Source organism: Cyprinus carpio, chromosome A21 (assembly GCF_018340385.1).
Source record: "Cyprinus carpio isolate SPL01 chromosome A21, ASM1834038v1, whole genome shotgun sequence".
NCBI lineage: Eukaryota > Metazoa > Chordata > Actinopteri > Cypriniformes > Cyprinidae > Cyprinus > Cyprinus carpio.
In genome coordinates this window covers 15,813,237-15,839,607 of record NC_056592.1, presented here as the reverse complement: position 1 = coordinate 15,839,607, position 26,371 = coordinate 15,813,237, and the positions used below count along the sequence as shown (strand labels likewise).

The window sequence follows — 26,371 nt, the reverse complement described above, 5'->3', positions numbered from 1 at the left end:
TGTTTTATATATATAAAACGATGTAATAAATTGAAACAAAAGTAAGAGTCAATGCATTTATAATGTTTCAAATCAAATAAATGCTGTTATTTTGAATGTTTCTATTCAACAAGGAATCATGAAAAAATATCAAAATTATCAATTTCCTTAAAAATATGAAATAGCACAACTGTTTTCAGCATTGATATTAATAATAAATGTATCTTGAGCACCAAATCAACATATTAGAATGATTTCTGAAGGATCATGTGACACTGAAGAATGCAGTAATGGCTGCTGAAAATTCAGCTTTGCCATCACAGAAAAAAAAAATAGAAGACTGTTATTTTACATTCTAACAATATATCACAATATTTCTGTTTGTACCGTAATTTTGATCAGATAAATACAGGACGTATTCTACATGAGGCAAGATTAATTGCAATGTCTTTAGATGTCATGAGAAACATAAAACGTGTCAAACAACTTCACTCTGCCCAGTTGTTGTGGTGGTATCTCTCTTTCCCGAGGAATTAAATCTCCAGTCAGCTCTCAAGTCCAACAAACTGTTGCAACCTTCTGAGACTTACAGTACTGTATTTGTTCATTGACCAGAGTGATACATGGATAGCCTATACATAAGGCACATGCAAATACATGGCCATTTCTCTTCCTGGTTTCAATTATGATTCAAGAGCACCTGGAAGAGCTCAGTATATTTAAATGGATTATAACCAGCGGAGGGAATCTGCATCAATGGGGATGGTGGTTAAGCTTCCCAATCTCCCTTATCACTCTATACAGAGAAGATTATTATATCCAATTCAACAGTGTGGTGTGTTTATTGTCATCACTGGTGATTGAGTGTGAAATTTCGTTTGTTTGGTAGTATAGTAGTATTTTAAAGGAAAATCCATGCTTCTCCGTTGAGGTCAGTACTTGCTTAGGTGAGAGTGTGTTTAACTAATGTTAAATACAAACTGTGATGTTATACATATAAAGGTGATATGAGGTATATATTAGGAAACTGTTTGAGTTATATATTTTGAAACACTTGGCATTTAAATTGAACTATTGTAATAAGCTAAGGTAAGCTAATACGAACTGTTATAAAGCAAATTAGCTAGAATGGCTGCACACTTACGAACTGTAAGTTTAATACTATTCTTAGCTAGATTTTGATGGCTGCAACACACTCCAAAAAAGTTGAGACAGGCAAAAATAAAAGTGAAAATGTTATAGAATATCCTAATTGATATGTTTTAAGCCTAGTCCTAGACTAAAATGTAAATATGAGCCATTTCATCTGAAAGAAACTTGCACTGATTGATCTGAACATGTCAGTGCCTTCGTTTTGTGTTAAGATGCACACCAGTAATGCTTTTTTCTAAGGCATGTTTATAAACTTAAATGACTTAAATGTCCTAATTGAACTATGGCCTAATCCTGGTTTAGGCTAATCCCTGTCTATGAAACCGGGCCTAGATGTTCCTAAATTCGGTTCACTTAAGATGTTTAGTTTAACTACCGCATCGACCTGAAACTTCACATAACACAGCCTAATTGAGTAAAACCAACAAATTTGCAAAAATCAGTTGTAGTTACAAGCTTTTCTTAAGTAGATTCAGTGATTACTTTTAACAGTCCAGTTCACAGTAAGCAGGTGAATTGGTAATGGATGAGGGTATCATATTTGCGTATAAAAGATGCATCATTGCAAGCAAAACTGGATTATGGCTCATCACTTTGTGCCACATTTCATAAGAAGTGTCAAACAAATCAAAAATTCAATTTCTCAATGCAAAATCACCAACTACCATATTTCACCAACTACCATAAATATTGTGAAAAGATTCAGGGAATCCAGAGAAATCTCAGTCTGTGTAGGGCAAGGCAGGAAACCTCAGTTGAATGTGTGTGAGCCGTCATGCTGCGGTGTTAAATATAGCCACATGGGCTCAGGAGTACTTCGGAAAAGCACTGGCACTTAACACAGTCTGCTGCTTCATCAATAAATGCAACTTGAATCTCTGTTACTCTAGGAGAAAGCTATACATCAATTCTATCCAGTGATGCCACTGGGTTCTCTAGGCCCGAGATCATCTCAGTCAAAAAGACAGTGGAAATGTGTGTTGTGGTCAGATGAGTCAGATGAGAAAAATGGATATCGAGTTCTCAGTACCAAAGACCAAAGGACCATCCAGACTTTAATCAGCGACAGATGCAAAACATCTATCATGGTATGGGGGTGCAGCAGAGCAAACAGCTTAGGTGACTGGAATATGTGTGAAGGTATCATTGGCATGGAGGCATATTGGTATTGTTCAGAGATATATACTGCTATCAAGAAGAAGTCTTTTAAGGGAAGTCCATGGTTATTAGATCAAGACAATGCCAGGTCTCATTCTGCATATGCTACAACAGCATGGTTTCTTAGAAACCTGCAGTCCAGATCTGTCTCCTATTAAAAATGTATGACCAGTCATGAAAAGGAGAATCAGACAACAAGGATCACAGACTGCACAGACATCTGAAATCTTGTATCAATCGAGACTGGACAAAAATTGTGCTTGCAAAACTTTAACAATTTGTATACAAATAAACACTGTAATTAAAAGGAAAGTTGATGTGACAGTTTAAAAAAAAAATTTGAGTGTATTGCAGCCATCAAAATAAAAATGTGTTTATATTTACAAAATGAAATTAAGTTGGCCAGTGAGAACATTGGACATTTTTAATTTGTACTTTAGTCAATTAAATAAAGGTTAAAGTGAATGAGCAAATAACATATTCTTGATTTTATGGCATTTCACAAAATGTCCCAACTTTTCTGGATTTGGGGTTGTAATTACCCTCAGAGTTTCAAAATCCTTCATCACTTGAGTTAAGATTCTAATCATTTCATTTTAAATCAGCCACCATAAAATGAGACTTACTTTGAGATCATTCTGAGGTAAAATACAGATGTTAAATCATAACAAGAAATAGTTTAATAGCTATGATACTGTTTTTGAAATCAAATCTTTGCATAGCTATGACAGGAAACACTGCATCTAACAATGCCTTGGAAAAAAAAAACTTTTAATTTGGATATGATTAATCGTTTGACACCATATACAGTATATATACATAAAAATTGTAAAACCTATAGCAAACAAAACACATGTGACTCACTCCTTAAACGCTCACTACTGGCACCTGCTGGCGTTTTAATTGAGTTAAAATGTATAATTTCCACCATAATTTCTTGTTTGTATATTCCAAAAAATATTTAAAACAATCTCATAACATTATTCAATGTAATTGTATTTTTTTTCCAGAGTAAATTAAAAAAATTTAAAAACATGATAAAAAATCATCAAATATTCTTATCAGTTTTCTATCAGCTGTGACATATGAATCTGCATGTTTTTATTTTTATTTTTTAGATTTAATCCAAGGGCATTTTTTACCTTTATAGAGGGCATTTCCCCCCTAATCTCATTAATACTTCATCTTTCATTTCAAATTCTTACATTTAATCTATAAATGTAATTATAATAATGTAATTATTGTTATCTCTACGCTTTTGAATTTTTAAACTTTACACTGCAATTATACAATTGCACTGAATAATGTTATGAGATCGTTTTAAATGTTTTGGAATATACAAACAAGAAATGATGGTGGAAATTATACATTTTAACTAAATTAAAACGCCAGCAGGTGCCAGTAGTGAGCGTTTAATGAGTGAGTGACGTGTTTTGTTTTCTATAGGTCATGGATCTTCAACCCTGCTCCTGGAGCTACTGTCCTGCAGACTTCAGTTCCAACCCTGCTCCAACACACCTGTCTGTAATTATCAAGTATCAAGTATCCCTGAACACCTTGATTAGCTGGTTCAGGTGTGTTTGATTGGGGTTGGAGCTGAAATCTGTAGGACGGTAGCTCTGCAGAAGCAGGGTTGGAGACCACTGCTATAGGTTTTAAAATTTTTGAAACCCTGTATACACAATATTCTGAGGGAAAAAAAAACACACACATCAAAATCCCTCATCAAAAGTAATTTTTTAAACATAAAAAATATCAAAAATATCAAAAATATCTCCTCAAATATCAAAAATATCAAAAAGTATCTCTCCTCCAGGCCAGCACAGCCTGCCCCTTCTAGCCCCTGGTTATCCAATGTTCTTTGTGAGCATAGGACCAAACTCAGGGCAGCAGAGGGAAAATGGCACAAATCAAAAGATCTATCAGACCTGAGTATGTATCAGTCTTTGCTTACATCTTTCTCTGCTGCCATACTGCCAAATCGTCATACTTCCACAACAAGCTCAACAGCGCTTCAGACACACGTAATCTCTTCAAGACAATCAATTCTCTCCTCTGTCCCCCTCCACCACCTCCCACTACTTCTATAACAGCTGATGATTTTGCCACATTCTTCACAGACAAAACTAGAACAATCAGTAGTCAGTTCTCAGCCCCAAACACACAGGACTTCAAATCAACCACAAGCACTGCTAAAACACCCATCTTCTCCTTCTGTCCCCTCACTGAGGCAGTAGTTAAAAATTTCTCCTCTCCAGCCATTCTACAACATGCCCTCTAGACCCAATCCCTCCACACCTTCTCCAAGCAATCTCTCCTACACTCTCACCAGCACTCACACATATCACCAACACATCTCTCCTCACAGGCACTCTCCCCACTTTATTCAAGCAGGCTTGGGTAACCCCACTGCTCAAAAAACCTACATTAAACACTTCCCTTACAGATAGCTACAGACCTGTCTCTCTCCTTCCATTCATAGCAAAAACTCTCAAACGAGTTGCTTTCAACAAGGTATCACAGAACAACAAACTGGACGCTAACCAGTCAGATTTCAGGAGTATATTTATATATATTTGGCCATTCAACTGAGACTATTATGTCAGTTACGGAAGCCTTGCGGAATTCAAAAGCTGATTTCAAATCATCAGTTTTTATTCTGCTGGACCTATCTGCTGCTTTTGACACTGTCTTCAATGGACATCACAGGGATATCACAGGGATTCCACTTCCTGGTTTGACTCCCATCTCACTGGTAGGTCTTTCAGGGTGGCCTGAGGAGGGGCGGTCTCCAAAGCACATCACTGGGGTTCCTCAGGGATCAGTTCTTGGACCCCTCCTCTTCTCCACATACACTACAACACTGGGTCCCATCATACAGGCACATGGCTTCTCCTACCATTTCTATGCTGATGACACACAGCTCTATCACTTATTTCAACCAGATGATCCAACGGTAGCTGCACGGATCTCAGGCTGTCTGGTGGACATCTCGGCATGGATGAAAGAACATCAACTACAGCTCAACCTGGCAAAGACTGAGCTTCTTATCTTCTCTGCCACTCCAACTCTACAGCATGATTTCACCATCCAGCTAGGTTCTTCATACAATTGCATCAACCTCGGTCAGAAATCTTGGTGTAATCTTTGATGACAAGCTGACCTTCAAAGACCACATTGCAAAGACTGTTTGATCTTGCAGGTTTGCATTGCACAACATCAGAAAGATCAGGCCCTTTCTAACGGAGCATGCTGCACAACTTCTTGTCTAGGCCCTTGTCATTTCTAGGCTATAGTACTGCAATGCTCTTTTGCCTGGACTTCCATCAAGCACAATCACACTTCTACAAATGATTCAGAATGCAGCGGCACGACTGGTCTTCAACGAGCCCAAAAGAGGCTCAGGCTCAGCACCCGCCTATTCCACTCACTACTACGAATCTACATCCCCTCCCGGGGCCGGAAGGGACCAGCTGTACGTAAGTTACAACTTAGCCAAGTTTTGACTACTAAATATTTTTCTGTTGCACCATTACACTTAGCTGAAGTGTAACTCTATGTATGAACTAAATATTTACAGAAGCATCTGGTTTGGAGTAATGGTTGGAATAAAATAGCAGACTGAGTGAACTACATCAATATGCTCTTCTTTTACCCGACAACCTGCAATACTTTAGGCTGCTGACATTTAAACTCACGTACATTTTAAGAGAGAAAACAACCGGCCTATGTGAATAAACGTACTTTGTTTATTTTTTAGTGCGCCATCTACAGTGGGCCTCTGTGCGCTTTGATCTGTGTCACTCATGTCAGATGAAATAATAAATAAATGGCATTTCTTATGTTCTTTCTTTCTTTCTTTCTTTCTTTCTTTCTTTCTTTCTTTCTTTCAGTATTTACTGATCCTTATTTATTTCAATTACAGTTTCTGAATGTTATTTACATAAAAATAGCTTACATAGACTAATGTTATTAATGTATCGTTTTTAAGAATGAATGATAAATTAAAATTCATAGCATTTAAATAAGCTCTGCTCACGTATTTGAAGGTTTATATTGGATGAGTTAGGGTTAACGTCATATTATGTGATTATTTGAAGTTTTTTGTTTTTTGATTTGGTCTGCTCACGTATTTGAAGGTTTAAAGCAACCAAATAATGTATAGATTTAGTTACAAACTAGCTAGTGGTTACTAAGCCTCTAGTGTGGATTCTAATTTAAGTAAGAACTTACGAATGGCTGGTGCAACCCTACCCAGAAGCCTGAGATCCGCTAGTGAGTGACGCCTCGTGGTACCATCGAAGAGAGGCTCAAAATCACTTTCCAGAACATTCTCGTTTACCATTCCTGGCTGGTGGAATGATCTTTCCACCCCTATCCGGAATGCTGAATCCTTGTCATTTTTCAAGCGACAGCTGAAAACCCATCTCTTTGACGTTACTTGACTTCATCATAAATTAAAAAAAAAAACTTTCTAGCTTGTACTTATTTGAACAATGCCTAAAACTTGGTTTTACAAGGACTTCCTGTGTCTGTTTGCCTCTTTGAGAAGAATCGCTTTATGTATTCCACAATTGTAAATCGCTTTGGATAAAAGCATCTGCAAAATGACTAAATGAAAATGTAAAAGTATGGTCCTACGGTTCTTTACACACAGTAACAGTTCTATTAAGAACCATATCATTATGCTAAAATGGTCCTTTGTGTTAGAGATTCAGCTAATAACTGTTATAGAGCACTGCCATTTTTCTACAATCCCAGATGAAAAAGAAAGAAAGAAAGAAAGAAAGAAAGAAAACAATTCGGTCTTGCTGTCTGTTTAATTATTTATTAATTTATTTATTATTTTTTTTATTATTTTTATTTATGTAAAGCCTATAAGACCAGGGAGATAGAGGGATAAATAGAAACAACAAGTACTGAACTAAACATGAACATTTGAAATAGAAAAGCTTAAAAAAAAAAAAAAAAAAAAATGCAAAAAAAAAAAAAAAACCCAATAATCTGTTTTATTTACAGTATTACAAAATTTTTTAAAAAGTGTTTTATTTTAAATGCTAGATGCAGTCAAGAACGTCAAGATTGGGACAAAATTCATAAGATTAAGCAATATCTGGGCAAAATCCCTATGTTACGAAATTGTTAAGAAACAAATAAGCCTCACAACGTGTATGGTATTAATGGAATGCACCATGAAAGCTATTACACAGTGTTATCCAAGCAATATTTCATTCTCTTTTTTTTTTTCAAATGGAAAGAGCTCTACTTAGACTTTTGTTGATTTTACAGAGATGTTTTACTCAAATGTTCTCCAACACTCAGTGAAAAAGACCCTGCTCAAAGCTAAATTATTGTCAATGAATAAAGAGAAAAACTCGTTCAAATAATAAAAAAAAGTTTATATTTTAAGGAAAAAAATACACTGCTCTGTTTACCATCAAAACTATCTTATAAACACAAGCTGAAGCCTGACTGTGCATTAGCAGCATGGCCAAGTTAGGAGGATGTTTATGAACAGCGATTTAGCTAATTTGTCGACACAATCTCAATTTGACTGAAGGCGCTTGCCTTCCTGCAACTTTTAATAAGGCTGCATCAAAAGTTACAACTTGACCTGAGGAGTGCGCCATTACGTCATCCCTGCCCAGCGCGCGAGAGCGAGCGTGTGTGAGAGAGAGAGAGAGAGAGAGAGAGACGTCGAAAAATTGCTGTCCCTCCGCCCCTGCAGTCATGCCACACTCTGGATTTCACTGTCAGTCCTCTTAAAAGAGAAAGAAATCGGACTTGACCGTCATTAAGGCCTGCGGTGTTAAATGTGGAAACGATAAACGCCGCCACTTCCGCGGTTCAGAGGATCTGTTTGCTGGCGTGCCTGCGTGTGTATGTATATATGGGAGTGAACTGGACAAGGCGAGGAGAAGAAGAAGAGGAGGTAAGCACGCAGCGTGTTTTTGATGGAGTGATTGTCTTCATGCGTTTGTCTGTTTTTGTTTGCGACTTTGTGTTAGTGACCATGTGTCTTTAGGACCGAGCGATTCGAAAGCGCGTTTTTGTGCGATCGTGCTGTCGTAGAGCTGCAGTTTGCCAGGAGTTTGACATGGAGTTAACGCGCGACACATCTGCAGCATAGTTCTGGCCTTGCGCTGGATCAGGCGGACATAAGTGTGACTCACAGCCACGCAAAAGAGCCTGGGACTATCGTTTATAACAGAAAATACCTTTGTTTTATGCCTTAGCTAGTGTATCTTTCACTTAGATATATCTAGCTGCTATTAGTGGACTAACTAGCCTGCTGTCATGGAGCGAGTGCAACCTGACTTGATAACGTGGTAGTGCACATTGAAACTAACGTTACACTTGACATTCTCTAGATTTTAGTGTTCATAAATTGGCATACAATTCAATATATGTCATCTAAGAAGAAGGCTTGTATCTGAATGAGGTCAGTAGCAGTGTTGTGATGCATCCCAGGATGTGTTGACACACTGCAGGTCAACAGTAACACGATAATTTCACCCCACAATTCATATGGCGTCCATTAAGTGGTCTTTTCACCCTGCAGGAAGTTTGAACTGATCACTACAAGTTTGATGTTTTTATAGGGAAAAGGTAGTTTTGTATGAATTCTACTAGTTTACAAGTGAGTGTCAGCAGTTTTACCCCCCCACTCATTTATAGCGTATGTATTGTAAAATGTTAAATGTTATGTTAAGATCTATATTTAGTGAGAAAGTTAATTGCATGTTGTCATTTAACTGATGCTTTTTATTCATAATGACCGTCATGAGTATAACTACTCATACTCATCTAAATTTTTCATTAAAATCTGTTTCTACTGACAAAACAAGTATTATTATTATTAATATTATTAATCTGTGGTTCTCATCTGTTTTTTATTTTTATCATGTGGTTATGATTTTAAAATTATTATTTTTAAATGTTTTGATTTAAACATTGATTTAATATCACCATAAACTGTGTAGATGTTGCTTGAAGTATTGATTAAATTAAGTTTTGAATTGTTTATTTTGTAAATGCATGTTATTTTATTGTAAATGATTTGTCCATGTTGTCAATTTTAAATGTTTTAATCAAAATGTCATACCCCAATCTACCGTGAAAATGTCAGATGGACTTCTCCAATCATGTACTTTGCAATCTCACATTATTTTTTAAGAAAACCCCCCCACATCTCAAAATCCAATCAACCAAACCATTCCCTGCACTACATTTTATTTTATTTTTCAGTAATCTGTTACACTTAGATGTCACAATAAAGAAGAAAAGATCTGCCGTAACTTCTGTTACATTGCAACTTCAGCATGACTGGCTGAAAAGAAAAATTGCTAAATTTGAAAAAGGTTTCAATATTTAATTGCGCAGAAAAAAATACATGAAAATTGTGGTCAGCAGCACTGAGTATGGGTCAAATTTTCTTGTACCTTTCTTTTACCAATCTGTTAATTGTTGAAGATGAGGGCAAGTCACACAACATGTCATATAAAAAAAGAATATGCATCTTATATTGTATCTAATATTAATGACATATGCATTTGTTATTTTGTAACCTTACAATGAAATCCTATAAGAGAGTCTGGCAGCATTGCCCTACTGTTCATGCATTTAACTGCAACATAGAGAATTAGTTACATTTACTAATATACTGATCAACATTCAACCTATTTTGTCTGGATCACATCTCTCCACACCCATTTTCTGTGAATGTTAGAATTTAGTTCAGTTGTAATGGTCTGGGATGCATTGAAAAATACTCTTTTCTGCTCTATGAGGAAATATGGTCCTGAAACAGCTCTTGGGCAGAGATAGAATTCAGGCTAGTGGTCTTGTCGGCTGCAGTTTGCTAAAATAGGCCAGGCCGTTTTGACAGTGATTTAGCACAGCATGGCCTAGCAGCATGACTGTAATTCAGGCTGGGCACAAGCTGACTCATGTACCACTGAGAGCCGGGGCGGCTGTGAGGTGTTTGCAGAGGGAGAGTGTTATAGCGTCATGTTGCTCAAGCTTTTTCTTGTCATGCAAAATCACAAGAGCTGTCAAATACAGTAGCCGGAGCAGATTTGTTTAAGGATGTGTGTGCAGAAGATTTGTGTGTGGTGCTGCTGACGCAGGAGCCGGCGTTCTGACGTAGAACCCGTTTTGTTTTGTGTTGCTTGAGCGTGGGCAGTTGTTTTGATGTATATACAGGGTGAGATGTGTCTTGTTTTCAATCAGGGGTTTGTTAATTTGTGTTCTGAAAATGAACTAAGGTCTTAAGAATTAATGACAGAATTTAAAATTGTGGGTGAACTATCTCTTTAATAGTAGGGATTCACAATATATTGATAAAATTTTGGTTGGCAGATGATATTTAGTGATTTTTGTTTGTTTAACAATATTTGTTGATATTTATTAGTGGATGCTCCTTTCTTCCTGTTTTTAGTTTTTTTTATTAATTTTTCTATCGTCTAACACTAAATAGCAGTAGATTATGGCAAATATTTAACTTTTAAAGAGCACTATTTATTGAAGAGCGCTTTACCGTCTTAACCTTTTTAACTTTCTCATTACCTATTTATCTTAAAATAAATACTTGTGTGTGTGTGTGCTATTTTGCTAACCTTGAAATATTACATTAACCTCTTAACTGCTGATATCTGTCCGTTTTATTATTTTTACATCCCTCTGGGCCTTTAGTCCAAAATTGTGCTAATAATTATCATATGTTTACTTCAAATATTTTAAGAGAGGAATTTTTTTTCCCTATTTTTACCCAAAATAAATGTGAGCATTATAGAGTGCTGAACTCTCACATTTGTTTCATTTTTACTTGCAGACGGTGCTCTCGCATAGAAATTCCTCAAGTAAGACTCATAAGAGTAATAAATCATCAACAGTAGCACATTTGTAACTGAATAAAATGCGGATGGAGCACTCGACTGATGCTACAATGTGATTTTAAAGAAAAAAAAATCCTGTCATTGTTTGTGTTCCTGCCACCAGTGTTGCATCAGAAAGACTTTTCAGTTTTTTTTGGAAACATTCAGACAGTTTTTTGCTACAGTTTGAAATCAGATGAACTAAACATGCTTGTCTTCCTTCATTAAAATTTACCATAATAAAAATACTTGTCTCTTGTGGATTTTTTGTTTATCAGTATCTGATTGCTGTTAAGTATAATTGTTCCTTTTGTATGCAAGTGGTACAATTTGCTGGCTAAAAAACAAATTAAGAAGAATTTGCATTATTTGTTTTTTTTTCAAGATTTCTTTAGATAACATTGCATTATTGTGAATTCTTTTGGCCATTGTAAATTTGTAGTGAAAAATCTGATATAGTGACAGCCCTAATAGTGTTATAGTTATACATGGAGTTGTGTCTGGTAATGAGGAACATGTAGTTTCTGACTGTAAACATGCATCAAATTGTTATGTTTCAGTCATTAATTCCTGTGTCAGGTGCTGGGTTTTTATGCTAAACACTGTGATGATGCTGCATCTTTGTTCCATTACAATATTGGATTATTGGGGCCGCTTTAAACAGATAATGTTTACTCATGATGAGATTGGATTTGGTTGTGTTTGATTTATGAGATTAAGATTTTTAATTTAAATTCTCATTGTAGTTTTTTCTTTTCTTTACTATATCAGTGCAAGCTTTGTCTATTATTGACGTGAAAGTGGTCTGTCACCTTAGCCTGGTTTTGTTTACTGATGAGTCACCAAGGGATGTTACTTTGCCTTCTTGAATGCTTCATAATGGAAGTCGCAAATCACTTTGACGTTTTGCTATGTACAAAAAGGCACAAAAAAACAGAGGGAGGATCGGTCCATCAGAAAGAATGAATCCCACAGGAGAGCCTGTTTACAAAGTAACATGGCATTCCTGATATTCGATGGCATAAAAAGACAAAGCTCAGTGTTTGCTGTGTTGTAGTTTTTGCTTCTGCTTTTTGAAGAGAAAGAGAGAGGACATGAAAGGAAAACAAGATTCAAAGCCCAAAGTGAGTTTGTAAGATGATGTTTGCATCAGTGCATTGAGGGAACTCCTTGAAATAATGAGGAAATAGTGTAAAAGTAACTAGATTTATACAGTTCCTGAAAATATTGTTATACTGTAAACACCAGGCATGTTGAAGCACTACAATGACTTGAGGCTGTCTTCACTGGATTCGTAAAAGGGAACTTTTCAAATCCATTTGTCAGTAGTGCAATCTTAGCACACGTTGTACATCAGAAATAAATGGGGCATCCATTTATTGTCAGTGATTTGCCGCTGTAGTGGTTGTTAAAGTAATTGGTTCTTTGTGGTATGCATTTGAAATAATTGATTTCATCTTTTCTCTTTATTTTTTTAGTTTTTAATGTTTTTTTTTTTCATTTTGTTTGTAATGTTTTTTTTTAAAAAAATAATATAAAATTTTATTATTCACTATTTATCAGCCAAAATTGTAGTATTTGTGCATCAAATCATTTAGAAAATTAATTTTGTTAAAGGCTGTCAGTGCAGTTTTTCCAGTGTGTTCCCATCTGTGTCTTTTTGTCCAGTTGAGATTGTTGAATGGGTGGCCTCTGAATTGAATGGTCTCACTCTGATTGGCTGTTTAGCTTAGCGAACTAGTCCAAGAGAAGAAATGTGACAAAAGCATCCAAACAATGAAGAGGACAAATGGTAAGCTACTTTGTTTGTGGTTTGTATATCCACAGTCTGGTTTCCCTTTTTGAAATCTTAATATAGACTACTCCCACCTGCTGGTATGAAGAGTAACGTCCTCTCACACAGGCACACAGTGTACATTCTAGGTGGCCGTTGGCAGTTGTCTTTGCAGTTGTTGTTTATTTTTTATTTTAATTTTTTTTTTTTAGTGCTAGTTTTTTATGTTTGCTTGGTGTTTCACTGCCTTAACAGCACACACTTTGCGATATCATTTATTTTGTAAGCACTTCATCTCTTTCCCCATTTACAACAGATCCATAAACTGCACATGAAGTGGTGTGTTGCAGAAGTATTGACAGACTTGAAAGTCTTTTTTATATTTAAAGTATTATTTAAAGTAACCACTGTTTTTTTTTTTTAAAGCAGTTTTATGTTGTTTTTCCTCAGTGATGTACCGAAAACATACCAAACTGTAACTTCAGAATCGAGGTTTGTACCAAACCATCATTTTTGTGTACTGTTACACACCTAGGGGTTAGTTCAAATCCCTTACTGTAATTAACTGTAGCTAATTAGAAAATCGAGAGAAGGATATAAGTTCTGCTCAGTCAGTTCAGGGAAGTGTGAAGCATAGACATCATTCGTTTGTGGTTTTTGAGTTTGTTTAAATGCATTAAGAATAGGCTGTCAGTGGACCATGGCTTTTATCTTTGTGCTCGATCACTGGCTTGACTCTCTAATGGAATCCTATAGGTATCCTGTGTCATTCAGTATGGCTATGCATTATATCTGATTCTCCTTGGATGAGTCATCGGCAATGTCATCCCCCACAAACGGGGGAGTGAGCTCAGTATGCAATCATCACTGCTACATCTCACATCATCTCTTCATCACTCTCATGTACTGTGCTTTTTCTTTTTCAGGTTTGATTCATCTAGAGGCACTCAGTGGGAGGAGCCATGGATGAGGGGGAGGGGCAGTTCTACAGCGTGCAGGTGGGTGACTCCACCTTTACGGTGCTCAGAAGGTACCAGCAGCTCTGCGCCATTGGATCCGGTGCCCAGGGTATTGTCTGGTGAGTGGGCAGCTGGAAATAACAGAGTTTTATCTGCCTCTATGCTAATGATGTCATCATCCCATTAGGCATTGCCTGTTTTGTTTTGTGTTGTGAGGAGCGGATGTGATTTTTTTTTTTGATTTGAATGAATGTCTCATTAGAGATTTGGATCCCTGGTTTACGGCTGCTTGTCTCCAGTTGTCAGGCTAGCTGCGTCGTGTCTAAATTATTTACCCAAGTGTAGGAGATGGACACTAAACACTGTTTGGAGTAATGTTGTCCGATAGCGTAAGGACATACAAAAGGGCATTTAAAAGTGAATTGAGGTATAATAAGACATCATAAATGCATGAATATGGATGTGAATCATACTTGAACCAATGATGGTAACTACAATGATAATTGTGATGATGTCAGTGTGCCCATTTTTCTGCTCCATCAAGCTCCGCTCTGGACACCGTACTTGGCATCCCAGTCGCTGTGAAGAAGCTGAGCCGGCCCTTTCAGAACCAGACCCATGCGAAGAGGGCTTACAGAGAGCTGGTTCTGCTCAAGTGTGTTAATCACAAGAATGTACGTCCCCTTAACAGTGCACTCTTCAATTCAGAATTACACTTTGAGGCTGCATCACACTGACTCAGCTGATTTGGTCAGGGCTATCACACCTACAGTCTGTTTTTGCTGGGATTTCAGAGCTCTGTCACACTCTCCGGTTAAGAATGTCAGAGAGGTGATGGACTGAGCAACTACCTCTGACATTTCTCTCCAATTTCCTGTCACTGACTGAATGGCCCATTTTGGCTGAAAAAACAAGATGAAGTTAAAAATAAGAACAGAAGTACCACATGAACATATGAGCTAAATTCAGATGTCATTCTTGGAATAACATTACCCTTAAATATTAAAAATGATGTTTTGAATCCAAAATAGGTTTTTTGAACATTTCAAGAAATTTGTGAAATTATGTACGTATTGTAATTTTACTATTGTATTGTAAAATCATTATTATTAAATACCTAAATAAATATTCAGCCGACTGTATTATAATACAGTTAGAAAATGTTTAGTATGAATTTACATTTAATATACCGGTAATTACTGTTAATAATAGCTTGTATAGAAAATATAGATTTTAATTTGATTTTAATTTTTTTTTTTTTATTAATAGCTTGTTTAGAAGATTGGACTTTGTTGTCAAGCTGATTGTTATGTGTAGATTAGTCCAGATTTATTTTCTCATCCTTTCCCTTCCAGATCATCCATTTGCTTAATGTCTTCACACCCCAGAAGTCATTGGAAGAGTTTCAGGATTTGTAAGTTTTTAGTTTATAAATTCCTGGCGTTTATGCTGACCTTGTCATTTAGTGTAAGCTGAGTTTGTATGGCCGTAGGGTGTATTGATCCTTTAGGTCCCCGGTGTTGTTATTAAAATTCATAGTTTTGCTGAGACCGCAATGCACTCTCAAGAGGAACTGATGAATTACGCTTTCCTACTGCTGCATGTGATAATTATAGCTTTAGGATTGAAAATTATATGTTATTAAATCAAGATTAATTACAAGTCCTGACAACAGCACTTCTGTTGCTGTGTTTTATAGAAGTGGTGCTGACTCAAAGTATTAAGCTTGGGGTCTGGGGTTGTTATATGCTAGTCAGTACTATGTATGTAAGGATTTGTTATAATTTATTTGGTTTTTACTTGAGGTATTGAGATTGTGATGTGTGTTTTTTCTCTCAGGTACTTGGTAATGGAACTGATGGACGCTAGCCTTTGTCAGGTGATCCACATGGACTTGGACCATGAGAGGATGTCTTACCTTCTCTACCAGATCCTGTGTGGCATCAGACATCTACACTCAGCTGGAATCATTCACAGGGTGAGATGTTCTCTGTGGCAAGTTTATTATCGGTAACTACAACTCAATTACTTCAATTTAGTTAAAAAAAAAAAAAAAACGTCAGTTAAGTAAAAACAAAGCATAAATAGTTAGAATAAATAATAGAAAATAAAAGTAAGTGTTAACTAACCTTTATTTGTTTCAGTGTTTAGTGCTCTGTAAATTATAAAATTTAGAAATAAAATTAAATTAAAAATTCAATTATCCTTTTTATTAGCGTGGCTATGTAAATGTAGTTGAAATATCGATTTGAGTGAAATTATTTCATTTTGTGAGAAGTTAGTCAGGGTTCCCACGGGTCCTTGAAATCCTTGAAAGTTTGTGAATCTGAAAAAAAAAAAAATGTCAAGGCCCTAGAAAGTTTTTGAAAATAAACATACATTGACACAGGTGTATGTTACACACCTTGAAAGTACTTGAATTTATTTTGTGCAAAAATCCATATTATTCCCTCTGGTCCGATAATGTGTTATTTCGCCAACACTTCATGGCCTATGCGTACTAGCTTGCTTGATTTACATTAGTTAGGCACATTTAGGTGTTACGTTAAGTGTTTCCCATGTGAGGTACTTTGTGTTGTACATTGCCATGTTTGCTCTTTTTCCCTGACATGTTCTCTTTTTGGACCTAAAAAAATGCTTTCAGCCAGGATTTTTGAATCACCCAAAATGTCGGGGATTCGGCTTTTACTTTCTACAGTTGCCAATGATTGTGTGCGTTTTTGTATTAGAGTGCTGCAATGGACTGTTTTCTTAATCCCGCTCCCACTGAATTTCTGACCATTATTGCCCGTTGCTGTGAGTTTTATGTCCATTTGGGATATGGTCATTGCACTACTTTGGGCACTAATATAACTCCACCCACCAACCATACAACACCCTCCCGCCCCACCCGCACCCACTGTCCTCTTTTTGGAAAACTAAAATATGATCACCCTACGTGACTTTCATGCACGCACAAAACTACTACGATGGTACCTCAACGTTTTACAGACACACCATGAATTTAATGTTGAATTGCTTTGCTTGTTAAGATAATGTAAACCCATGAGGTAAGAAAAAGCATATTCGTATATTTTAAAACTTCTGGTTACATGGTTACAATAAAATCCATGCAAAAGAGTAATAATCACTTAAGAATACAGTATAGGATGTACCGAATATTCTTCAGTTTTATGCAAAACAGAAATACAACAAATAGAATATCAGATCTCTGTCATGGCCAAAAATAAATGCAAAAAAAAATTTTTTTTTTGCATAGTTGTGTTTGAGACATGAAAACTGTAACAATGTATCTTACAGGATAACACGATGTAACCTTGCTCTCACTTGAAATCTGTCCCCACATCAAGTCCTTGAATTTGAGGGTATTGGACCTGGAAAGTCGTTGAAAGGTCCTTTAATTTGAAGTTAATCAAGGTGTGGGAACCCTGGTTAGTGAAACTGTGTAAAAAAAAAAAAAAGTTTGATTATATAGTTCAGTGGTCATTATGCTAAAATATGTGACTTCAGAAGAATGCTGCCATTTCCATTGATCAGATTCAAACATTCCAGAGAGCCATGTCGCAATTGTACAGTGATTAATGTGTTAACATTCACTCTCCTCTACTCTTACTAAAACTACACCTAAGGAAAAACAATTGAGAAGCTAATGAATGCTAAATTTAACTGAACATAGATGGGAAATTAAAATTGAATTAAAATTTCAAAACTATAATAACCTTACTCTGTGGGTTTGACTGTTGACTGACTCTGTTGTAATATGAAGCTTTGGGTTACTGGAAAAAAAATGTGGATGTTGCTTGAATAATGCTTCTAAATGTAATAAAGTTTAAGTGATATCTGCATTAATAAAATAGTAACATTACAAAACTATTTATTTTTATCTAACGTCTGCATGTGTTATTGTCCTCTTGTAGTTGTTTATAAAATGCTGTTCATATGTAATCAGACCAACCAATTAACATCTCTAGAAAACAATTTGTTTAGTACATGCATTGGAAAATATTGCCAGCTACTGTTATCATTTGTATCCTAAGGTTTGTACCAAATGTTTTCTTTAAATAAGTGAAGACCAAATCCAGCATGACACATCACCGTCTTCTCGAAATCATTTTACCTTACAATATGTCAACGCCTGAGATGTTTTTCAGCATGACAGTTTGAAACTGTCATCTATGCCCCTCAGGATCTGAAGCCCAGTAACATCGTGGTGAAGACTGACTGCACCCTAAAGATCTTAGACTTTGGGCTGGCCAGAACCGCCTGCACTAACTTCATGATGACACCCTACGTAGTAACCAGATACTACAGAGCACCAGAGGTCATCTTGGGCATGAAATATAAGGAGAATGGTGAAACATTTTTTTGTCTGTAGTACTCTTGGAAGTCAGTGGAGAGATCCAAATAAAATTGTAGTATTAATATTTGATTGTGTTTTGCCAGTGGATATCTGGTCAGTGGGCTGCATCATGGGTGAGATGGTCAAAGGAAGTGTCATATTCCAGGGCACTGATCGTATCCTCTTGTACTCTAGCCTTTCCAACATATTCACTTGTGACATTGTGCAAACTATGCATTTATATAAATGTACATTCTCAGTGCAAATTAAAACATTCATGGTATGTATATTTTTGTATGCTTATGTGTGTGTATATATGTGTATTTTTTGTGTGTGTGTATATACAGGTGCATCTCAGTAAATTAGAATGTCCTGGAAAAGTTCAATTATTTCAGTAATTCAACACAAATTGTGAAGCTTGTGCATTAAATAAATTCAGTGCACACAGACTGAAGTAGTTTAAGTCTTTGGTTCTTTTAATTGTGATGATTTTGGCTCACATTTAACAAAACCTCAACAAATTAGAATACTTCATAAGACCAAAAAAAAAAAAAAAAAACATATTTAGTAGAAAGTATGTTCATTTATTGTACATGGCCTAATACTTGGTAGGGGCGCCTTTTGCTTTATTACTGCCTCAATGTACTCATACAGTTTGTGGCTCTGGTAGGTGGTATGGGAGGTTTCTTTGACGGTGGCCTTCAGCTCATCTGCATTTTTGGTCTCTTTGTTTCTCATTTGCTTGACTAACCAACCTTTGATGCTTTTGGCAGTGTGGGCAGGTGTCAAATCCTGCTGGAAAATGAAATTAGCATCTTTAAAAAGCTGGTCAGCAGAAGGAAGCATGAAGTGCTCCAAAATTTCTTGGGAAACGGGTGCAGTGACTTTGGTTTTCAAAAAACACAATGGACCAACATCAGCAGATGACATTGCAACCCAAATCATCACAGACTGTGGAAACTTGACACTGGACTTCAAGCAACGTGGGCTATGAGCTTCTCCACCCTTCCTCCAGACTCTAGGACCTTGGTTTCCAAATGAAATACAAAACTTGCTCTCATCTGAAAAGAGGACTTTGGATCACTGGGCAACAGTTCAGTTCTTCTTATCCTTAGCCCAGGTCTGTGGTTCAGGAGTGGATTAACAAGAGGAATACAACAACTGTAGCCAAATTTCTTGACACGTCTGTGTGTGGTGGCACTTGATGCCTTGACCCCAGCCTCAGTCCATTCCTTGTGAAGTTCACTCAAATTCTTGAATCGATTTTGCTTGACAATCCTCATAAGGCTGCAGTTTTCTCAGTTGGTTGTGTATCTTTTTCTTCCACACTTTTTCCTTCCACTCAACTTTCTGTTAACATGCTTGGATACAGCACTCTGTGAACAGCCAGCTTCTTTGGCAGTGAATGTTTGTGGCTTACCCTCCTTGTGAAGGGTGTCAATGATTGTCTTCTGGACAACTTTGAAGGCTCAGGAAACCTTTGCAGGTGTTTTGAGTTGATTAGCTGATTGGCATGTCACCATATTCTAAATTGTTGAGATAGTGAATTGGTGGGTTTTTGATAAATGTGAGCCAAAATCATCACAATTAAAAGAACCAAAGACTTAAACTACTTCAGTTTGTGTGCATTGAATTTAATACACAAGTTTCACAATTTGAGTTGAATTACTGAAATTGAAACTTTTCCACGACATTCTAATTCATTGCGATGCACCTGTATATCCCAGTGTCTGTCCTAGTGATTAAAAGAAAGCTGTCTTTACATTTTTTTTTTTTTTTTTTGTGAATTTATCCCTTCACCTTTATCTCCTTGACTAAGTTCATCTCAGATATTGACCAGTGGAATAAAGTGATTGAGGTTCTGGGAACCCCTTCTCTGGAGTTTATGAACCGTTTGATGGAGACTGTAAGGAACTATGTGATGAACAAACCCCAGTTTCCTGGAGTCAGCTTTAATGAGCTTTTTCCCGACTGGGCCTTCCCTTCAGAGACGGAGCATGACAAGATCAAAAGTAAGACATTCAAAGGTTTCTTCCACATCTCTTAATGGTGTACTTTAAACAGTTACCTGCATCTGATACAACATTCATTCTTCAGCTCATTCTCATATTCACAATAAAACATAAGTTTGAATGTCCGCTGAGGAAAGCGATATCTTTGTCATTCATACTATCTTTTCATCTGTTTGTTGGCTGTGTCTTACAAGCTGTTGTAGAAAGTAAAAATAACAGTCTCTTTCAATATAAAAGTCTTGCTTTGACATGACATTTTACATCATTCCTAATGTAGCTAGTCAGGCACGAGACCTGCTGTCAAAGATGCTGGTAATCGACCCTGAAAGCCGCATCTCTGTGCAGGAGGCCCTCAATCACCCTTACATCCGTGTGTGGTACGACCCAGCCGAGGCTGATGCGGTCAGTGCACCCTATCCTTTCATGTCTCTTTGTCTTGTTCAGTCTATTTGAAACTGTTTTACAGGGGACGTTTTTAAAATGCCAAGGAGGTTCCCTCGAGACTAGGATGTATAATGATTGTTTTATGTGTTCAGCCTCCTCCGCAGATATCAGACAAGCAGTTGGAGGAGCGGGAACACAGCATTGAGCAGTGGAAAGGTACAAACGCCCTTTGCTGTCATTACCTCCTGCTGAGCTATAAGCTGCTTGTAGAAAATGAATGCCTACAGCAGAAATTATTACTGTGATGAATTTATCCAAGATCATTTGCATTCTCATTTATTCCAAAGTAATGGAATAGTTTTTGAGTCTTGACCCTAAAATTGTGTGATCTAAATGTCTGCCAAAGGGATGAATAGTTTGTTAGTGATTTGTAAAATGATGGAAAGAAACAAAACTCTGTTTATAGTTTCTTGGGGGTTTTCACTCATTACAGAGTTGATTTATAAAGAAGTAATGGACTGGGAGGAGAGGAACAAGAACGGAGTGACGAAAGAGGAGTGTTTAGGTGAGTCATTTGAAAGATTGTGAAAACCGTGTATGTATGTGTCTGTCTCTGTCTAGTTGACAGTGATTAGCGGGAAAACTGGCAGAAATTCGGACTGTAAATTGCTGAAAAAAAAAAAGATCCAGATTAATTGTTTGAAATTTTGCCAGTCTAAACAAACACCTTTACTTTCATTAAAAGTCCAATTCTAAGTCTGATTTATTTATTTAAAAATTAGCTGTTAAAGGTGCATTCAGTAGGTTGGTGCTCATTTAAAAAGTTTTACACCTTAAGACAAAACGTTGTTTGTAAAGAGTAATTTGAATAGTGTAAACTCTTGTGAGATAGAGACTGTGCTAGGGCTGGGTGATATAATGATAACGCTAATTATCACACTATAATTTTACTCGATAAAACGATAACAAGAGTTTGATAAATATGTTTCTGTGCCAAAAGCGGAACGAAACCGTGTTACTCACTTGAACCATGCCACACGGACTATTTATCTGCTCGGCTCAAAGTTACAAGAGCAGATGCATTTACTCGCTGATAATCTCTGTCACACGAGCACTAAATAGCGCTGTGAGATCCAGTGTGAAGCGGTTGAATTCAGTGAAGACCACAGTTGACTCTGTGGTTTAAACTAGTTTAAAGGGGTCATATGATGCAATTTCAATTTTTCCTTTGTCTTTGGAGTGTTACAAGCTCTTGGTGCATAAAGAAGATCTGTAAAGTTGCAAAGAGTAAAATCTCAAATCCAAAGAGATATTCTTTATAAAAGCTAAGAGTCAACCACACCCACGTAAAATGGCTCGTTTAAACACGCCCCCACATCTCTTCGTCACTGTGTGGGAAGATTTGCATAACGCCGCCCAAATGTTCACGCAAAGAAAGAAGGCGTAACTTTTATTCTCTTTGTTGCCGCCGGCGCCATGTTGTGGAGTCGCTGTGTGTTTCGTTGTGATAGCGAAACTACTTTGTTTGGCCTTCCAAAAGAGGACATGACTAGAAATCAGTGGTTAAGTTGTATTTCAGCACTGTTCCAGAACAGTCCAACCCAAATATTCAGATGTGTGCTACGCATTTTATGGAGGATGAGGACTGTTTCCTGAACCAGTAACCTACAATGCATCTGGCACAATGGCTGTTTCTATAAAGCTGGGCAGTTCAAACTTTGCAAGGACAGTCTGGTGCTTCTGACTCGCAGCCTGTAAGTACATTGTTGTTTCTCAGATCACAATGCAGACATGGTCTTATGTTTACGCAGCGTGATACACAAAGCAACGCGTAAAAAGACAGTGTAAGTCATTATAATCAGTTATTATGTCCCCACTGGATGCAACAAATGCCTCGTTTGTAATGTGTTTTGTTTTTGTCTCGTCTAGTGATGTCCGTATCGTGAACGAATCTTTCTATTTAACCGGAACCAGGCGAACCAGTTCACCAAATCAAACTGAATCGTTTGAAACGGTTCACGTCTCCAGTACGCACTAATCCACAAATTACTTAAGTTATTCAGTTTATAAACGTGCCTTACACTCCCTCTGACGCGAAATAAACCAATATCCTGAGTTATTCAGTTATTCCTAACAGTACATTGACTGAACTGCTAAAAGAGAACCGATGATGGGATGTGCACAAGCAGAGCAGGTGGACTGAGTCTTGTGCTGCTGGCCTGGGAGACGGCATAGTATGTTAAGCGGTGTAACATTTCCGTCACACCCTTGAGGCATTCGGCCAATCACAATGCACTGGATAGCTGGCCAATCAGAGCACACCTCGCTTTTTCAGAATGATGAGCTTTGTAAAAATCGACGCGTTTCAGAAAGGCAGGGCATAGAAGAGAAACAATAATGTACATTGTGGAAAATAATGTGTTTTTTTTTTTTTTTAACCTTAAACCGCATAAAAACATTTCATTACACCAAATACACAAAATAATATTCTTTTTAGCAGCATCATATGACCCCTTTAAAGCTGGATGAAACAACGCTGAAAAACAGGATAAACACTGTGCGCACCGATGCAGTCAGAAGGCTTTTCCATCAACAAATCGCCATCATTTACCATGGATTTACTGTAGTAACACTAACTGCACCATGCTATTGTGGCAGAAATGTGGGATATTCATATAAAAATTTATTATATTATTAATGTAGACATAGTAAATGTGTTAAAGGAGTTATTGCACATAATTACAGTATTTTATGTGATTAAGCTATAGCGTTTGTACATTTATACTAAATGTATTTAGACTACTGTTTTTCATACAAATACCTAGAAACCATATAGTTACATTTTTAGCATGACATTGAGGTGCTGTACTGTATGTGTGGTTTTAACTATGGTTATCATGATCTAAATGAATGCTACCATGGAAGACTAATGGTTAATGTTAATACAACTCAAAACAGTCAGAATAATGATGTTTTGACTGTTTTTGATAATGAACATAAATTTACAGCTGCATCCTAATATAAGCTACTGTCAAATGTCCATTTCTAAGAGATAAAAAATATATAATACCATACTGCAGCCTGCACTGCAAACTGTTCTGAAGATATACGTGTCATCAAAGTCGCAACACCTGATTCATGAATTGAAACTCATTACAACATGCAGAAAATAAGAAATTAATTTTTCTATTAAGGAAAAGTGTAAAAAATTCTAAAACACAAATTTTTGTCTTGTTCTGACCATAAAGAGTAGTTTAAAACCCAGAGTTAACGGTTTGGTTTCTACAGCTTTCACTCAGGAGAAGAAATCTGCCTTTAAACTGGAAAGAAATAAAGATTTGAAATGTATCGTGATATTTAAACTTGTAGACTGATATATGAAAATATATTAGTATATGTATTTACCCTCCTATATGTACTCAGAGTTTATATATATGTATATGTATATGTATATATATATATGTATATGTATATATTGCCCTCCTATATGTATACCTATGTAGACTGTACTGGAGTGTAGTGATTGCAAATATATTTCCATGGAATATTTTATATATACCACACACAATATACATTATATATAGCACACACACTCACTAAAATAAGAGTGAAAAATTTAAGGGGGTCTGAATATTTTCCGTACCCACTATATATATATATATATATATATTATATTGCAGTGCTTCCTATTTAGTTTTGGTGGTAATGGTGTTTATTTTCGTGTTGCAAATATTGAAAATTAGACAGTGGAAAGCTTTTTGTTGTGTTTTTATTGTGGTTTGAAAGAGTGGGAGATGGTGGAAAGTGGACAAGGTGGAAGGTGGAAAGGGGCCATTAAACTTTTGTGAAAATGATCAAAAATGCTGGCGGTTAACAGGTGTTGGACCACTCACTAAAACTCACTAGTGTCATGTATTTTTAATAATCTGAGACTCTCTTGTTTATTGTTTTCGATAGGTGGCAGTGCATCTCCTAACATCATTGTGGTATTGGTACATAAACTACACATTTAGGTGGAAGTGCGTGTCGTTAATTCTTTTTGGTGTTGGTAGGTGGAATTGACAAAGAACAGCAATGCTAAAGCTAACTAAAGAACTTCTTGTTGACAAGGATACGTCACCCCCATAAAGTGAAATTAAATAACGATCGCCTTTCACCGCTGGGGGGTCAGCCAGAATATTTTAAACTTATCACTTTCAACCTTTGTTAAATGTTGTTCTAAAATATATTTTAATTCAAATTGTAATTTTGTGCTTCGTTCGTTTTACATTGGTACAACACACAACGTATTCAAGTTATATTGTGGAGGCTCCAAAAAAAGGGGTTGGAGGTGTGTGCTTGTGACTGTCCCATAGACTGCCAAGGTCGCGGGGCAGCATTTCTGTCAAGGTTGGATGAAAACAGGAAGGCTTGAGACTGTCCCATAGACTGCCAAGTAAGTATTTCTGTCAAGGTCCAGAAAAGTATAAAAGGCTTCATCAGAATAGTCTTATGTGGCGTCGGTGATTCTTTTTGTACACGAAGAAAACAAAAATAACGACTTTATTCAACAATTCCTTTCCTCTGCGTCTCTCCAAATCAGTGTAGCGCCATTATGACAAATCTGAGCAGTATGCAGTCGGATATGTTTTTTTAGTGTATTTGTTGTTTTGTTTGGATTTTAACAGTTTGTGGTATTTTAGCGTTTGACACAGGGGTGCGTTTTCATACCTTTTATGGACCTTGATAGTGTTACTTACTTGGAAGTCTATGGGACAGTCTCAAGCCTCGTATTCGGTTTGGTGAACAGCAGCACCACTGCCTCCCAGTCATCCTCTATTAACGACATCTCGTCCATGTCGACGGAGCAGACATTGGCCTCAGACACCGACAGCTCCTGCATCGACACCCTCACAGGACCATTAGAGGAGTGACTTCCACCTCCCCTGTATTCTCGCTTATGTCACATCCCTCTCCCTCACCTGTGTGGGCCATGCCATGGTCTTGACTGAAGAAAACTGGGGGTGCACGTTCATTCGGCTTCAAGTTTACACTCATAATCCTTCACTTTGCTTTTAAGGGGCTGTTTTTCCCTCTGTCCCATCTCTTGTATATCAGACATTTGTGTAATATTAGCTTTTAGACAAGTCTGTTGTGGCTAAAGCTCAGATTACACACCAACAGCGACTTAGTTCTGTCGCTTTTCATCAAAAATCTTCATTATTCATTCTTTTGTTTAACTGCATCTTCACAGTTTTAGATTTTTAAAATAACTCCATTTATAAATGGGCAAATAATAGGTAATATGTTTATGCTTTAATGCATTCACATTTCACTTCATATAAACCAATATTAATTCATCTAGTGGCGTTATTGCTGCAGCATGTGTAATATCTGGATTTATCCCTGTCATTCATGTCTATTTATGTCTGTGCGTTTTTGTTTTTGTTAGTTTTAGTTTTTTTTACATTTAATTTGATCAGATATAAGTTGTTGGGATATTTTTTATTTGGTAAGTTATTTTGGAATGAGTTCCTGTTACAAGTATTGCTGTGTGATATTAACAGAAGAACACTTACTAGACAGACAATGTAACTACAGATCACTGTAATATGCCTAAACACACCTAGAAACAGAATTATAGTGCCTGCCTCTGTACATAGTCACCATACACCCATTTTAAAAGAGAACCTAATGATGCTTTTTTTTCTGTTGGTTAGGGTGTAGTCATGTATATATACGTACATAGATTTTGTGTA

General features: G+C 36.7%; 1 protein-coding gene across 2 annotated transcripts; it reads left to right on the top strand.

Moving 5' to 3' along the window:
- The first annotated feature begins 7,954 nt into the window (after positions 1-7,954).
- On the top strand, positions 7,955-25,797 carry mapk9 (mitogen-activated protein kinase 9). 2 transcript variants are annotated; one of them, XM_042711048.1, is made up of 12 exons: positions 7,955-8,221; positions 13,866-14,017; positions 14,443-14,572; positions 15,254-15,312; positions 15,738-15,876; positions 18,085-18,250; positions 18,342-18,413; positions 20,067-20,249; positions 20,527-20,651; positions 20,786-20,849; positions 21,127-21,202; positions 25,399-25,797. In XM_042711048.1, exons 2-12 carry the CDS (start codon positions 13,902-13,904, stop codon positions 25,544-25,546), a joined length of 1,278 nt encoding a protein of 425 aa, XP_042566982.1. In that variant the 5' UTR covers positions 7,955-8,221; positions 13,866-13,901; the 3' UTR covers positions 25,547-25,797. The 2 variants fall into 2 exon arrangements, with proteins under 2 accessions (XP_042566982.1, XP_042566981.1); XM_042711047.1 differs by lacking the exon at positions 25,399-25,797 and having other exon boundaries at positions 7,956-8,222; positions 13,864-14,017; positions 21,127-21,273.
- Positions 25,798-26,371: the final 574 nt, after the last annotated feature.

Bases quoted from the DNA above. Each gene is read 5' to 3' on its own strand.
- mapk9 (XM_042711048.1), top strand. From the start codon at position 13,902: ATGGATGAGGGGGAGGGGCAGTTCTACAGCGTGCAGGTGGGTGACTCC. The intron at 14,573-15,253 runs GTACGTCCCCTT...TTTCCCTTCCAG, and splicing joins AGTGTGTTAATCACAAGAAT to ATCATCCATTTGCTTAATGT. The intron at 20,652-20,785 runs GTCAGTGCACCC...TTATGTGTTCAG, and splicing joins ACCCAGCCGAGGCTGATGCG to CCTCCTCCGCAGATATCAGA.